Here is a 16504-nt window from a genome sequence, read left to right on the forward strand (position 1 = left end):
TTGCCATCATAGATGGTTATTTTAAAATGCAAACATATTTAATGTTTGATGCTGTTAGACCTAAAGTCTGTCTCTCTGTGGTGCTGGCAGTTTGTATAGGCAAATGTGAATATAACATTATTAAGTATCTTTCATGAGTGAAGGCACTATGTTTAATCTAAGAAGTGAGAGTCACGATTGGTGCCTTTGAACAGCTGATTCCATATCAGGAGATGTAGGATGGGTACACCACCATCTGCATTATAGCTGTAAGATGCAGAAAGCAAGAGCCCTGTGGGATGTTAGTTAGTAAAAGGCTAGCACTTTGAAGGGAAGAGAGAAATTTTTGATGAAAGACAACAATAATAGAACTTGAAGGGTGAAAAATATTTTGAGATATATAGTGGAAACAAAATTGTACTCAGAGAGGCAGAAAAGCCCATGGAGTGTTCAGGTAAGGTCAGAAAAAGCTAGCTATAATTAGCATTGCCATTCAGAGACTCATCCTGTTTCCCAGGCCTGTTATTGGATAGACTTCTAGTATTGAGTGAATTGAAAGTTAATAGCTTCCGCTTTTTACAAGTAGATCTTGTCAAACCTGCTTTGCACTGTTTTAAAATAATGGAGCTTGCTGAAGACCTGGGTCTTTTAAAACCCGTTGACCCAGTTGGGAGAAAATAATTCACTTTCTGTAATTTGAGCTTTCATTAATGTTTGTGTATTTCTTTTTGTCATCCTGTTTCAGCTGGTAAAGGAAAACTGAGATTGAATGCAGGAACCTTTTTCCTTTCTTCTTAATCTCTGTGTGGAAGAGCTAGAAGTGAAGTGTGCTGTAGGTTAGTCAGGATCTAGTGGTAGTTGCTGTTATCTCAGTTTTCCACATCACCAGAGCATGATCAGTTTATAGTTTTCAAATAACAAGTGGCTTCATTGTTAAAGGAAGCTCACTTGGGCCAGTGAATTGTCCCCATGGCTAGTGACACTTGCTGCCAAGCCTGATGACCTGAGTTCGATCCCTGGGACCCACATTGGAAGAAGGGCAGAACAACTAACTTCTGTAGTTGTCCTCTGACCTCCAAATACACCTTAGCCCTTGTGAGCATGGACACACATAAATAAGTGTAATATTTTAAAAAGTTAAAGCTCTCTTAAATGCTGAAAAATATTTTTAATATACATTTTTATTCATTGTGTAGTTATTCTAATTTACTCTTTAGAGTTAAGCAGATTTTTAGATAATGTTTTTAAGTAAGGCTTTTTAATACCTATTCAAATAAAGACGAATGAATAATAAATGAAATAAATGTTTACCTTTTGTTTTGTAAATTACAGAGAATTTTATAGGATGACCATAACTTTAGTTTTGAATGGATGAGTTTATTAAGTATCTAGCAAAGAAAAATAAAAGAATGAATATTAGGTATGGAGGTAGATGATAAGAGAAGAGCATAGCAAATATCAAGTCAGTCAGTGCAATATGGGTTCATATTGTTGCTCCTCCTATAGGGCTGCAGACCCTCAAGGGGTGTATCTTGCTTTCTTCTTAGTACCCATGTTTTCACTTCCATGCTTAAGTTTGCATTAAAAGATTTTCATTAAATTTCACCTTTTCTTCCTAAATTGGCTACTCTTAAATTCTTTCATCACCAGAGTGATGAATCCCAATTTGACTTGAGTCAAAGTCCTGGAAAATCTAGGGGAACTTCTTATACTTAAGGTGACAGTGGGAGCTGTGCCTCTGCCCCAGAACCCTGATAGGACTCTGGGTCATGGGGGGAACCCAGAATACCCACATAGAAAACAACAATACTTAAACACTAACTTTGAAGTTATACCATGGTAGCAACCCCAGATCTTGATGGTTTCTAGCAGTGATTTCTCATTCATACCACATGTCTACTAGGAGTTGGTGGCTTTTGGAGTTGATATCTCTTTCTGTACACGTCTGTAAGAATCCTTCCTGATCCTCTATTCTTCTGTTGTTTAATATATGTGCCCTATGGCAGAGGGATAAGTAACTGTTATCATTCACTGGTTCTTATCTATTTGAAGACTTAGTTTTATTTGTGTCCGTGTTAGGGTATGTGTATGCGTGAATGTAGGTAACAAGGGCATCGACTGTCTTTTGACTCATTCACCGCCTGCTCCTCTGAGGCAGGGTCTCTTCCTGAACCTCAGGCTCACTTCTTGGCTAGACTGGAAACCAACAAGCTCCAGCTATCTTTCTGTTTCCACGCACATGGGAGCTATAGCCTATTGACTATAGCCATTTGTAAGGAATGCCTTGTGGCTTTTTAATTGCTCTTTCCAGCCCTGCTCTTGTATATTTAGATCTGAAATAATGAGACATGCCACTTTTATCAACAGCTTATAGGCAGAATTGGTTATAATGAATTTACCTTTGTAAGGAGTTTGGGAAATGCTTAGAAGTAGGTGGAGTGTTGCTGAATACCACTATCCTTGCTGCAAAGGATACTCTTGGCATTAAAAGGGGCAGAGGTTTCCAGAGTCAAACATCATAGTGGGTTAGACCTTGGGTCTTGAGTAGTGGACAACTCAATCCAAATTCCTACAATGACATCCTAGAAGGATACTGTTCATGATATGCACTACATAGCAGTTACTGAGTTCTAGGATGCAAGTGACACACAATTTGTTTGCCAAGGCGTTATTTTACACCCACTCCCGACTACATGTCTGATTATCTTTTTATATTTTTACCATGACTTTATATTAACTTACAGTGTATACCATGTTAAGTGTACATGGGTGACATGGTGTATATATGGAGGCTAGAGGACAACTTAGGAGAGTTGATTTTCTCCTTCTAAGATGATGTCATAGAAGGACCTGGACATCAAATTCAGGTTGTTGGGCTGGTTAGCAGTGCCTTTACCCATTGAGCCCCCAGATCATTCTTTTAAATTTAAGATTTCCTTTCTTTGTGGGTGTGTGTGGGGGTGTGTGTGTTTGTGTGTGTGTGTATAGGAGGTATATACACATGAGCACAGGTGCCTGTGGAGGCCAGAGGAGGAAGTCAGATGCCCTAGAGCTGGTGTTATAGGATGTTGTAAGCTGCCTGATGTGGAATCAGAACTGAGGTCCTCTGAAAGAGCACAATCTCTCCTCACCCACTCTTCAGCTCCATTTTCTCTTTTTGTTGTTACTCTCATTCAGTTCATTCAGTTTTTGGTTTTGCTAGTAAATAAGTTCCACGCTATACAAATTAATTTTCTTTCTTTTCTAAATATTAGAATATGTTAATTTCCACTTCTGTTTGCTTAATTTCATCTACATTTTCAGGTCATATTTTTTTTAAAGCCTCTGAAGTGATTAGGAGTCTGTCGTTGGATAGCATGTCATGTATGGGGTTGGATTTGTAGGAACATTTGCCTAGGTACACAGACTCTGACAGTCATCAGCACTAAAGAAAAGGTACTTTAGAAGTATGTTAAACACACACACACACACACACACACACAGACTATTCTAAACATGCACAGATTTTAAACTGATTTTCATTAATGGCTTCTGAGATCATTACCTTTTAAACATATCATATCATAATGACAGTTTAAGAATCATTTTGTACATTCTTTGTGACTTGGCTTACAGCTAGGTCATTTTTGTCAAGAAAGTGATAGGAGTTGGTGTAATATGTTTTATTTAATTTTTTTCTCTTTGTGAAGAATTTACTGTGAATGGAAGGTTTTTTTTGCTTTGGTTTTTTTGTTTTGTTTTGTTTTGTTTTTGAGATAGGGTTTCTCTGTATAGCCCTGGTTGTCCTGGAACTCACTTTGTAGACCAGGCTGGCCTTGAACTCAGACATCTTCCTGCCTCCAACTCCCAAGTGCTGGGATTAAAGGTGTGCGCCATCACCCCCCAGCATTGAATGGAAGTTTATTATTTTAACTATAAGCAGAACAAACCCAAAGCCTTGTTGTAAAGATATTCTGTATAAAGAATAAGAAAGGAGGAGCCTGTACTGATTTTCAATGGTTAGAAGGGAATTTCACCTGGGTGGTGAGTTCTAATGAAGATAAAAATTCCCCTTTCTTGATTTCCTTGTAACTAAAATTGGTTGGTCAGATGCAAGAATGGCTGCAAGTTCTAAGAGGATCGTAAGCGGGGAGAGGCGCAGGTCTGGTTAGGGAGCTGTGCCCCCATACACTCTGCTTCACTTGGCTTTGTGCTCTGCATCTTTTCACAGGTGGAAGAAGTGAAAAAGCACCAGCACTGTTTAGCTTTCAGCTCTTCGGGGCCTCAAAGCCAGACTTACTACATCTGCTTTGATACTTTCACGGAGTACTTACGGTGGCTGCGACAAGTCTCCAAGGTAAGCAATACTTTCATAGGAGCCTACAACCCTGCTTTGTGCCTTACTTAGTTCCAAAACACAGTTTTCTACATTGTGTTTTTCTCTCTCAGATATACTGATGACTAGCAACTTTCAGTGTTTAAAAACTAAAGATGGGTGAAAATTAACACCTCCCACCAGTTTTAGGTCAGTATCACTGGCTTTGTCTCCTAGCCTCCAAACATAGCATTTTAAAGGAAATTAATGCATGTGTCCTCCCTCCCTCCCTCCCTCTCTCCCTCCCTCCTTCCCTCCCTCCCTCCCTCCCTCCCTCTCTCTCTCTCTCTCTCTCTCTCTCTCTCTCTCTCTCTTTCTTTCTCTCTTTCTTTCTTTCTTTCTTTCTTTCTTCTGAGTATTTAAAATCATCCCCCCCTAAAAATAAATAAAATAAAATCATCTCCATTTCTCCTTCTCCCCCTCCAACTCTTTTTATTCCCCCATTCATTCTCAAAGTTGTAACTTCTTTAGTTATTAGGGGTGTGTGTGTGTGTGTGTGTGAGAGAGAGAGAGAGAGAGAGAGAGAGAATGTCTACTGAGTCCATTCAGTGTTGCCTGTGTGTAAGTGTGTTTAAGGTGTAGGGCTGACCACTTGGGCCTGGATAACTATCAGGAAGCTCATCCTTGAGAAAACTGATGCTCCCTCTTTCACCAGCTACTCATTATCTGCATCTCTTCATCTGAGGCAGAATCTTGTAACTGGCCCTTCAAGATAGCCACAGTGGTACAGTAGTTGCATTCATTTCCTGAGTTAGTTTATAGCTGTCTAATTGGGCTTCAGATCCACTCACCGGGAGGGGATTTATGCCTGGCATTATAAATCTAGATCTAGTCAGCTACCAGCAGCTAGAGAGGTCATAGATCCTAGAGAGGATATACTATGGCCATTTTCCTAAAGTGATATAATTTGTAACTATATTTTAAATATTTACCCTTCTATTCCCAGGTAAGTAATGTACCTTTCACCCCACTCAGAGAAGCTCTATTTATGCAGTAGATGGAAGTTGTTGCAATCCACAACTGGTCATAATACAAAGGATGTGTGAATGTGGGGTACATAGACCAGACCAATGTATGTGCAATGCAAGTCCTACACCTAAGGCTAGAGACAGTTGCTGAAGTTGGTTGGCAGAATGATTGTAAGAACCTGAGGACCAGGATGTCTTCTGAGAGATAGTGTCTTCTACATGTGACACAGAAACTGCACCCATAAAATCTCAAAATATGGTTGTTTAAATAAGAGCAGCATAATGGAAATGAGCCTTTTGAACTTTTGTATGGAGGATGGAGAGATGGCTCTGTGGTTAAGAGTGCTTGCGGATCTTCCAGAGGACCTGGGTTCAGTTCTCATCACTGACAAGGCAGCTCACAATCACCTGTAACTCCAGTTCCAGGAGCTCTCCTCTGCTGGCAGTGAATAGAAATAAATAAATACAATAAAATAGAAAAAAGAGCCATACCTTCTTTAAAAAATAAGTAATATTTTTGTTAGATTTTAGTAAAACTTAAATTTCATTGAGTAGACTGGAATAACTATCTTAGTGTTACAGATCAATGACAGTAGATTGAGACGACTTTAGTGACTAGCCCAGAATAGGATAAATACAGAAGCACAGAATATGCTAGAAAGCTCGCAAGCTTCCCTCATCTTCTGATTATATTTTCATATACACCATTTAACTCTATGTAGTCTCCATTTTTAAATTCTGCTTTATTGAGTAATTCCAGTCTTTTTTATCTTACTCTGGCTATTTTATATTCCCCTAGTCCCTCGTGTGTTGTGCATGTGTATTTGTCCCATGAAATAGCGCCCTGGTGTAGCACTATTACCACAATACCATATAAGTAAGGTGAGCAAATGCTGACTTTCCGGATTCTTTATGAGCAGGCAGTTTTGCATCTTATGGTTAAATGATGGGTTGGATTGTTGCACTAAGTGCTTTGGTTTTGGGTGTGTGTTTTAAATGATGGTGTCCGGGGTACAAGAACATTATCACAGAATTCGTTGTCATGGTTTTAAATTTACAATCCAATTTGTTCCAAGTTGAGTATGATTCATACTGCTGCATGATAGAGCTATTTGTCAAGCAAGTGAGTAAGAGAAGAACTGTGGAAACAGTTCATGGAAAACTGCAGTCTGACATTTCCAAGGTTTTCTGCCGTACTTACTCCCTCATTTGGGTGACAGGTGAGTTGCTGTTCTCTGATGAGGGCTGGCTCTTAGAATCTTTAGCTTTTCTCCCTTTCAGAAAAGCATTGGCAGATTTTGGTTGACGGAATTTAAGATTCTTCCAGCAGAGGCAAATGTAGGTTCTAAGTGCACAGGGAAGCAGTTTATAGCTGAAGCAGGAAAGATGGTACTTCCCTTTCAGTGTTACCTGTGAATGAAGTATATATATGCTTGTCCAATTCTTTTACAACTCATCTTGTGCTGGTAGCCCTTAGGAGTCAATCATAAATAATATACTTTGTATTAGACAGTTTTAGATGTGTATTCACAGTTAAATGACACTGTTTTCAAAGCAGTGTATCAGTTGCTTATGTCCTCCTTCCCCCAGAATACAAAACCAGCACATGTCAAGTGAAACAATTTCTTCTGTATTGAGATAGTGATCTGAAACATAAGCCTCTTCTTTAATTGCCTTGATCTGATTTAATGTTTACAGAAGTGTCGTAAGGAACTGTTTCCACATGACCCTTGTTGAGTTTCCAGAACATGTAGTCATGGTGTATCTGTCAGAACCAGGAGACTGACAGACCCTATTGGCATGTCACTCTGAACTGCTTTCAAGCCTGTGTATGTACTGTGGTTCCTTTTCTGTTCCCTTTCTAATCCAAGGTACCACACTTCACTTGGTATTTATGCTTTCTTGTCCTGCTTCTGCACTACAGCTTTTTTAGTCTATTTTCTATGACTGACATTTTTCAGGAGTACAGTTGAGTTGTAGGATGTCCTGTATGAAACACTCTTGACCTCCTACACCAAATACATAGTAATGTATATTAGGGCAGATGTGAGCAGCTTATATTAAAAACAGATGAGATATAAATTCTTAGTGATAAGAGTGTAGACAAGAGCATATATAAACTGCCAAGTAAACCACAGCAGATTGTTGTGGTTGACACAGTTATAACAAGATTGTCTTGTCTGTTGAGCACCACACAGTTGGTAACTTACTATTCTAACTCTGTCAAGCATTTACTCAGTACCTTCTATTGGTAAGGTAATTTATTTGTAGAGATCATAGCAAAGAAAAGTCCAGTCCATATCAGTCCATATCAGTTGCAGGATTGTGGTAATTAAGTAAATAGACAAGAAAGCACTTAACGGGACTGCAGAGGTGAGTCAGTGACTTGCTTTACACGTGAATTTGGTTCACCACACCCTCGAGGCGGCTCACAACTCATTGTAACTCCAATTCTGATGCTCCTCTCTGGCCTCCTGGGCACCAGGCATATATACGATGCACATATATACATATAGGCAAACACAAATGCATAAAATGTAAAAATTTTTTATTAGGTATTTATTTCATTTACATTTCCAATGCTATCCCAAAAGTCTCCCACCCACTCCCCCACCCACCCACTCCCACTTCTTGGCCCTGGCATTCCCCTGTACTGAGGCATATAAAGTTTGCACAACCAATGGGCCTCTCTTTCCACTGATGGCCGACTAGGCCATCTTCTGCTACATATGCAGCTAGAGACACAAGCTCTGGGGGGTACTGGTTAGTTCATATTGTTGTTCCACCTATAGGGTTGCAGATCCCTTTAACACCTTGGTTACTTTCTCTAGCTCCTCCATTAGGGACCCTGTGATCCATCCAATAGCTGACTGTGAGCATCCACTTATGTGTTTGCTAGGCCCCGGCATAGTCTCACAAGAGACAGCTATATCTGGGTCCTTTCAGCAAAATCTTGCTAGTGTATACAATGGTGTCAGTGTTTGGAGGCTGATTATGGGATGGATCCCCGGATATGGCAGTCTCTAGATGGTCCTTCCTTTCGCGTCAGCTCCAAACTGTGTCTCTGTAACTCCTTCCATGGGTGTTTTGTTCCCAATTCTAAGAAGCGGCAAAGTGTCCACACTTTGGTCTTCTTTCTTCTTGAGTTTCATGTGTTTAGCAAATTGTATCTTATATCTTGGGTATTCTAAGTTTCTGGGCTAATATCCACTTATCAGTGAGTACATACCATGTGAGTTCTTTTGTGATTGGGTTACCTCACTCAGGATGATGCCCTCCAGGTCCATCCATTTGCCTAGGAATTTCATAAATTCATTCTTTTTAATAGCTGAGTAGTACTCCATTGTGTAAATATACCACATTTTCTGTATCCATTCCTCTGTTGAGGGGCATCTGGGTTCTTTACAGCTTCTGGCTATTATAAATAAGACTGCTATGAACATAGTGGAGCATGTGTCCTTCTTACCGGTTGGAACATCTTCTGGATATATGCCCAGGAGAGGTATTGCAGGATCCTCCGGTAGTACTATGTCCAATTTTCTGAGGAACTGCCAGACTGATTTCCAGAGTGGTTGTACAAGCTTGCAATCCCACCAACAATGGAGGAGTGTTCCTCTTTCTCCACATCCTCGCCAGCATCTGCTGTCACCTGAGTTTTTGATCTTAGCCATTCTGACTGGTGTGAGGTGGAATCTCAGGGTTGTTTTGATTTGCATTTCCCTGATGATTAAGGATGTTGAACATTTTTTTCAGGTGCTTCTCAGCCATTCGGTATTCCACAGGTGAGAATTCTTTGTTTAGCTCTGAGCCTCATTTTTTAATGGGGTTATTTGATTTTCTGGAGTCCACCTTCTTAAGTTCTTTATATATATTGGATATTAGTCCCCTATCTGATTTAGGATAGGTAAAGATCCTTTCCCAATCTGTTGGTGGCCTTTTTGTCTTATTGACAGTGTCTTTTGCCTTGCAGAAACTTTGCAATTTTATGAGGTCTCATTTGTCGATTCTCGATCTTAACAGCACAAGCCATTGCTGTTCTATTCAGGAATTTTTCCCCTGTGCCCATATCTTCGAGGCTTTTCACTACTTTCTCCTCTATAAGTTTCACTGTCTCTGGTTTTATGTGGAGTTCCTTAATGCACTTAGATTTGACCTTAGTACAAAGAGATAGGAATGGATCAATTCACATTCTTCTACATGATAACCACCAGTTGTGCCAGCACCATTTGTTGAAAATGCTGTCTTTTTTCCACTGGATGGTTTTAGCTCCCTTGTCAAAGATCAAGTGACCATAGGTGTGTGGGTTCATTTCTGGGTCTTCAATTCTATTCCAATGGTCTACTTGTCTGTTGCTATATCAGTACCATGAAGTTTTTATCACAATTGCTTTGTAGTACAGCTTTAGGTCAGGCATGGTGATTCCACCAGAGGTTCTTTTATCCTTGAGAAGAGTTTTTGCTATACTAGGTTTTTTGTAATTCCAGATGAATTTGCAAATTGCCCTTTCTAATTCGTTGAAGAATTGAGTTGGAATTTTGATGGGGATTGCGTTGAATCTGTAGATTGTATTTGGCAAGAGAGCCATTTTTACTATATTGATCCTGCCAATCCATGAGCATGGGAGATCTTTCCATCTTCTGAGATCTTCTTTAATTTCTTTCTTCAGAGACTTGAAGTTCTTATCATACAGATCTTTCACTTCCTTAGTTAGAGTCACGTCAAGGTATTTTATATTATTTGTGACTATTGAGAAGGGTGTTGTTTCCCTAATTTCTTTCTCAGCCCGTTTATCCTTTGTGTAGAGAAAGGCCATTGATTTGTTTGAGTTAATTTTATATCCAGCTACTTCACCGAAGCTGTTTATCAGGCTTAGGAGTTCTCTGGTAGAATTTTTAGGGTCACTTATATATACTATCATATCATCTGCAAAAAGTGATATTTTGACTTCATCTTTTCCAATTTGTATCCTCTTGATCTCCTTTTGTTGTCAAATTGCTCTGGCTAGGACTTCAAGTACAGTGTTGAATAGGTCGGGAGAAAGTGGGCAGCCTTGTCTAGTCCCTGATTTTCGTGGGATTACTTCTAGCTTCTCACCATTTACTTTGATGTTGGCTACTGGTTTGCTGTAGATTGCTTTTATTATGTTTAGGTGTGGGCCTTGAATTCCTGATCTTTCCAGGACTTTTATCATGAATGGGTGTTGGATTTTGTCACATGCTTTCTCCACATCTAACGAGATGATCATGTGGTTATGAAATGTAAATTTAATTAATTAATTAAGTTTGAAAATTTTAAAAGGAACTTAGTTGATTCTCATAATATGCAGACTCTATGGCAGATGCCAACAAGAACCTGCTGACAGGAGCCTGATATAGCTATCTCCAGAGGGCCTCTGCCAGTGCCTGGCAAATACAGAAGTGGATGCTCACAATCATCCATTGGATGGAGCACAAGGTCCCCAATGAAGGAGCTAGAGAAAGTACCCAAGGAGCAGAAGAGGTCTTAGCCCCATAAGAGGAATATTAATATGAACTAACCAGTACCCCCAGAGCTCCCTGGAACTAAACCACCAATCAAAGAAAACACATGGTGGATCTTGTGGTTCTAGCTGTGTATATAGCAGAGGATGGCCTAGTTCATCATCAATGGGAGGAGAGGCCCTGGTCCTGTGAAGGTTCTATGTCCCAGTATAGGGGAATGCCAGGACTGGGAATGGGTATGGGTGGGTTGGGAAACAGGGGGAGAGGAGAGGGGATAGGGGATTTTCAGAGGGGAAACTAGGAAAGGGTATAACATTTGAAATGTAAATAAAATATCTAATTACAAAAAAGGAAAAAAAACTCAGTAGGTTCTCATAATATGTAATACAAGGTCCTAGGACAGAGGGTGGGGAAGAAGGGACATTTAAAGAAAAATCATGGAAAAAGAGTGTGATTGTTTGAAGATCTGGTGGGACAAGATTTCCAGGTAGAGGTTAAAGACAAGAAAGGCCCTAAGTCTACAAAGATGGTGTCTTAGTTTGGGTTTATTGATGTGAAGAGACACCATGACTGAGGCAATTCTTGTAAAGGACAATATTTAAATAGGGCTGGCTTACAGTTTCAGAAGTTTAGTCCATTATCATCATGGTAGGAGGCATGGCAGCATGCAGGCAGGCAGTTGTGGTGGATGAAGAACCAAGAGGTCTACATTTTGATCTGAAGGCAGCCAGGAGAAGACTGTTTTCTGCAGGCAGGTAGAAGGGGGGGTGGAGGTGGGGGTGGGGGTGGGGGTGGGGGTGGGGATGTCTCTTCTGCACTAGGTAGAGCTTGAGCATAGGACTGTAAAGCTTATCCCCACAGTGACACACTTTTTCAATAGGCCATACCTATTCTAACAAGGACATGCCTCCTAACATTGTTGGAGAACAATGGGCAGAGATCTTGTGCTATAGAGATGTAGTACTTTATCTATGTTGTGTATATAACGACAAACTGTTACTAAGCATTCTTCTGTAAAGTTCCATGTGTGATAACTGGGTGAGACAGAATCAAGGGGCTGCTTAATCTAGTAGAGAAGGGGTTGGGGGTGGTAACACTTGCAGTAGAACTGGAGAAACATGGAGAACAGCTCTTGGGCATGTGTTTTGGAGGTTGACAGAGTTACTAATAAATTATATAGAGGGTGTGAGGAGAAGGAAAAAAATAAAGAATTTTTTTAGGATGGGGCTCAGTGGTAGAATATGTTCAAGGCCCTAGGCTTAATCTTTAGCAACACACACACACATGCATATATGTACATCTAGACCTTTACCTTGAATTGTGATTAAAGCCTCAGTTGAAAAATCATAGCACCAACTGTACTCAGCATCTATGGTTTGAAAGTTCAAGGAAATGACATTCTATTCTACTAAATGAGTCGACAAAGAAGCAAAACACAAGAGACAGATTCACGAGCTGTCTCCTGAGCAGAGTGAGAACATGTTTATTTCTAGCTTGATAATTATGATTGTCAAGTGTTGGCTTGCCTAGTGTTCTTTCTTAGTAGTGGTTGGCTAATGTGCTATCTCTGTCATTTAGTGCTGTAGTCTCTCTAACGAGCCTCTAGTTCTAATTGCTCAGATTATGAACAGATTTAGACGGCAGACTTCATTGGAAGGCAGTGTAGGACATTGGGTGTGTGTGGCATGAGTGAGAACATAGAGGTAGCAGGGTAAGGCGATGCTTCAGCCAGTTTTCCTTTCCACTGACTATAACCACTCCATTAGGAAGTATTTACTAACTAAAGTCTGCAGTGGGTGGCACATGTATATTCCTAGCTCTGGGAAGGCTAAGGGAGGAGGATCCTGATTTCAGGGTTAGGCTGCGCTAGCTACAGTTAGAGTCTAGCCCAAGAAGAATGTGTTTGATAACTGCTGAAATGTGATATCAAAGTGTAGAAGACAGCATGCTGTGTGCATATGCAGCACTGTTTGCATTTGTATTTCCAAAACTGTGTTTTTAGGAGGAAGGAGGAACGCTGATTGAACTACTTGATTGATTACTGTTAAGTAAATTAATTAAAATGGAAGCTTTAACATCTCTGTTCCCTTATTAAGGCTTTGAGTGTTGGGAGGAGCTATAGGTAGTGAAGTTTAGTAATCTAAATAAGGCAGTCATTATTATTCTATTACTTCCTGGCTAAATGGTTTAACTGAAGATTCAAATATTAAGCTTTGTTAACTGATAGAAGGAACAATAATGGTGTCACTTAGGGCTTTTGTGAAATGTATGTGTATTGGACCTGTACAGGTATAATAAGTGTATGTTTCTGTGTGCATGTGTATGACTAAGCAAATATGTTAAGTTAGTTTTATGACTGTAATTTATGCCATCATCACATGATCAGGCTGTTGTTTGAAGACTTATTTATTTATAGTATTTCCAGCAAATAAGAGAACACATGTTTTGTTAATCCAAGTGAGGTATATTCTGATATTCTCAGTCATAGGAGGTATTTTGGGAAGGTGATCGATATTCATGTGAGAAGGCAGGGGTCTGGGAATGGCGTCATGTAAACATTAGAAACAGTAAGTCTTTCCTTTCTACAACCTTAAACACCAGATACCTATTTTCCAGCGCCCGGTATGATGCAGATAATCTGTAGGATCCTAGCCAGTGTGCTCTAAGACATGGCTACCTCTACAAGACTATAAATGCTTCATTTTATCTTATTTTATCATTTTATTTTTAAAAATAATGTCTAGTGATCAAAAACAAATTATCAAAAGTGAGCTGTTACAGAAGAAATAAATGAAGAACTCCTCATTTGGGTAGAATTTCTATATGACATTCTGACTAATCCTCTGTTTAAACCACAATTTTAGGAATAAACATATGATAATGTGTTTAACCCCGAATACAGGGAGAGTAATTTGGGGCTGCTAACAAAAGGTGGGGTGGATCCCACTTCTACTCTTAATTTTGATTGTCATCTGCATTCTTTATATGTAATATTAGGAAGCTGGATACTTTTTAGTCATACTCAAAGTCACTATGAAAACTATTTCTTTTTCTTTTCTTTATGTTGAGAGAACATAAAATCCATTTTAAAGAGGATTTATAAAAACAAGCAACATAAAGAAAAATCTAAATTTTGTGTTTTAATATTCTTTTCCCTACTGTAGTCATAATGAAAAGATACAGATAACCAAATTCCAATTATTTTTTTTTAAATCAACATGACCTAGATAAGTAATTTTAAAAGGAAGTTCTTAATGTTCAGTGTGTGCTTTTGGATTTTAGCTTGTAGAGAAGTGTTTTTGTTATGTCAGTTGTTTTTGAGAAAATTGTTAAAAGTTTACTGCAGACTAATTGTAGCACTTAGCATTGCTTGCCAGAGGCAGGAGGAGCTTTGGGGTTTCTATTGGGCGTGTGTTAGTGAAAAATCCTTTGGGACAGTGACAGCATTGGATTTGAAGTCATCTTGAAAATACGAATGTGCAGCATGTTTTAGAAACTCAGTAAACAACTAGTTTTCTGAGTTTACTTAGTTGTATGCAATGGAAAGGGGGGCCATCTGTTTATTCAGCGCACACACACACATGCACACACACACTCTCTCTCTCTCTCACACACACACACACACATGCACACACACTCACACACCTAGGATGTTTTCACTGTGGTAGGAGGACTGCCTCCTTTCAGAAGTACTTGTGCCACTGAGGACTTGCTACCCTGCTTGTCCACATTGTAGCCAGATTTTTAGAGCATGCGTTCATTAAATATGTTGATTGATTCCTTGACCTCTTTTCAAAGTCACTCTTTTATGTGAATCTGTAACCTAACCTTAACCTTAAATTAATTTACACAGTGGATTTGGGTCACTGAGTTACCATTGTGTGTATGTGTTTTTAAATTTTGTTTGTTTTGTTGTTTGAGATGGTAGTGGTGGTGATGGAGGTGATGGAGGTAGTGGTGGTGATGGTGGTGATGATGGTGGTGATGGTGGTGATGATGGTGGTGATGGAGGTGGTGGTGGTTGGGCTCACTATCTCTCTCATAGCCTAGGCTGACCCAATGCTTGCTATGTAGCAACAGGCTAGACTTTAAATTGTGGTATTTAATTCCTCTGCCTCCAAATGCTCGAATTTCAGGCCTGAGCCACACTAGCTTTGTATTTTTAACTTTATTTACAGAATTGTCAAATACTGTGGAGTAGAGATAATATTTTTTAACACTAGCATATCTGTAACTCACCTGCCACAGCTAGCAGTTCATGGCTACATTGTTTAAATTGTTTGCCTCCTTTCTCCACGTGCAGTATAGGACTCTCTGCAACTCTGTACAGTGAGAAATAGCTTACAAATATAGCCACAAAGCCACTCCTTCATGTTTAGCAAATGTTTCCGATGATGATTATTTTTTCTTTAAATTCTTAAAAATGTTTGTCACCAGGTGGTGGTGGCGCACGCCTTTAATCCCAGCACTTGGGAGGCAGAGGCAGGCGGATTTCTGAGTTTGAGGACAGCCTGGTCTACAGAGTGAGTTCCAGGACAGCCAGGGCTACACAGAGAAACCCTGTCTTGAAAAAAAGCAAGAAAAAAAAAAGTTTGTCTATGTATATGAATGTTTTGCTTACATGGATATATGCGTACCATCTGAATACTTGGGGGTACCTGCAGAATGTTAAAGAAAGCATTTGATGGAGCTGGGAACTGAACTCTGGTCCTCTTCAAGAGCAGTGAGTGCTCTTAATCACTAAACCATCTCTCCAGCCCTGTTTCAGAAGATCATTGAGATTGCTGTTACAAATGGGTTTCAAAGACTACTGAGTTGCTCTTTTAAGACAAATGGAATGTTTTCTATTATTGATTAGCTAAACGAAGTTGGCAGTGACTTACCACTTAGCACTAACTTACAGAAAAGGATTGACTGGATTTTAGCTTGAGTAATTCTGACCTCAAGTACTAAGGCTAGGAATGTCTCAGGCTCTTTTTCCCCCCTGACTTTAGAATGTTTGCCCATGGGTAGTGAGCTGTCCCAGGAAAGAGAGCCTGAGCTTGAGTTTGGAGCTGGTTTGCTGTATAGCCTGTAGACAGCAGGAAGGTAATGTGGTACAGTGGAGTTGGTGCCTCTCTATTTTGCCTGCTGCCTTGGCCTTGGCGTTATTCGAGAGAGTTTCCACTCGTCATTGAAAAGATTTGGACCACTTGAGATTGTGGAGTTTCAGATTGATAATCCTCAACCGACACCATTTCTGAGAATAGCCTTCCTTTTTGCTTTCTGTGAGGAAAAGAAAAGGTGTATCATGGTCTCTTCTGCGGACCTCAGTGGCCTCACACTAATCTGGTTGACTTTGTTCAAATGTGATTATCATCCTAGGTTTTCTTCAGGGCCATGTAGCTTGCCTGTGTGTCTCTTTGTGCTCACATAGCCAGTGTATTGGCAGTTGGGGGCTGACTGTCACTGTTCCTGCTGTGTGACTTTCCATAGAAGCATATTTTACGTCTTGGGGCACTGATTTGTAAAGGACGTCATTGCTTTGGAGGGCAGGAGCAGATTTCATGCTGAATTAAAGATTACATGAAATGATGACTAAGTGACACTCTTGAAATAAAAATGAGCTGTACAGTGAGCCATGACTGAACTTTCATGTGCTAAAAAATGTTCTGAGGTCCAGATTTAACTCTGAGAATATTTAATTGACCACTTGAGCCAAGCCATCGGTATGAAATAGGATT

At 39.8% G+C, this 16504-nt stretch overlaps 1 protein-coding gene across 1 annotated transcript in view; it reads left to right on the forward strand.

Moving 5' to 3' along the window:
• Positions 1 to 16504, forward strand: part of Phlpp1 (PH domain and leucine rich repeat protein phosphatase 1) — a 216375-nt gene that overhangs the window by 109417 nt on the left and 90454 nt on the right. The window contains exon 3 of the mRNA XM_021161069.3: positions 4190 to 4315. Coding sequence (XP_021016728.1) covers positions 4190 to 4315 — 126 coding nt within the window. The remainder of the gene's footprint in view (positions 1 to 4189; positions 4316 to 16504) is intronic.

This window comes from Mus caroli, unplaced genomic scaffold (assembly GCF_978045245.1).
Source record: "Mus caroli unplaced genomic scaffold, Mus_caroli_1 scaffold_1, whole genome shotgun sequence".
NCBI lineage: Eukaryota > Metazoa > Chordata > Mammalia > Rodentia > Muridae > Mus > Mus caroli.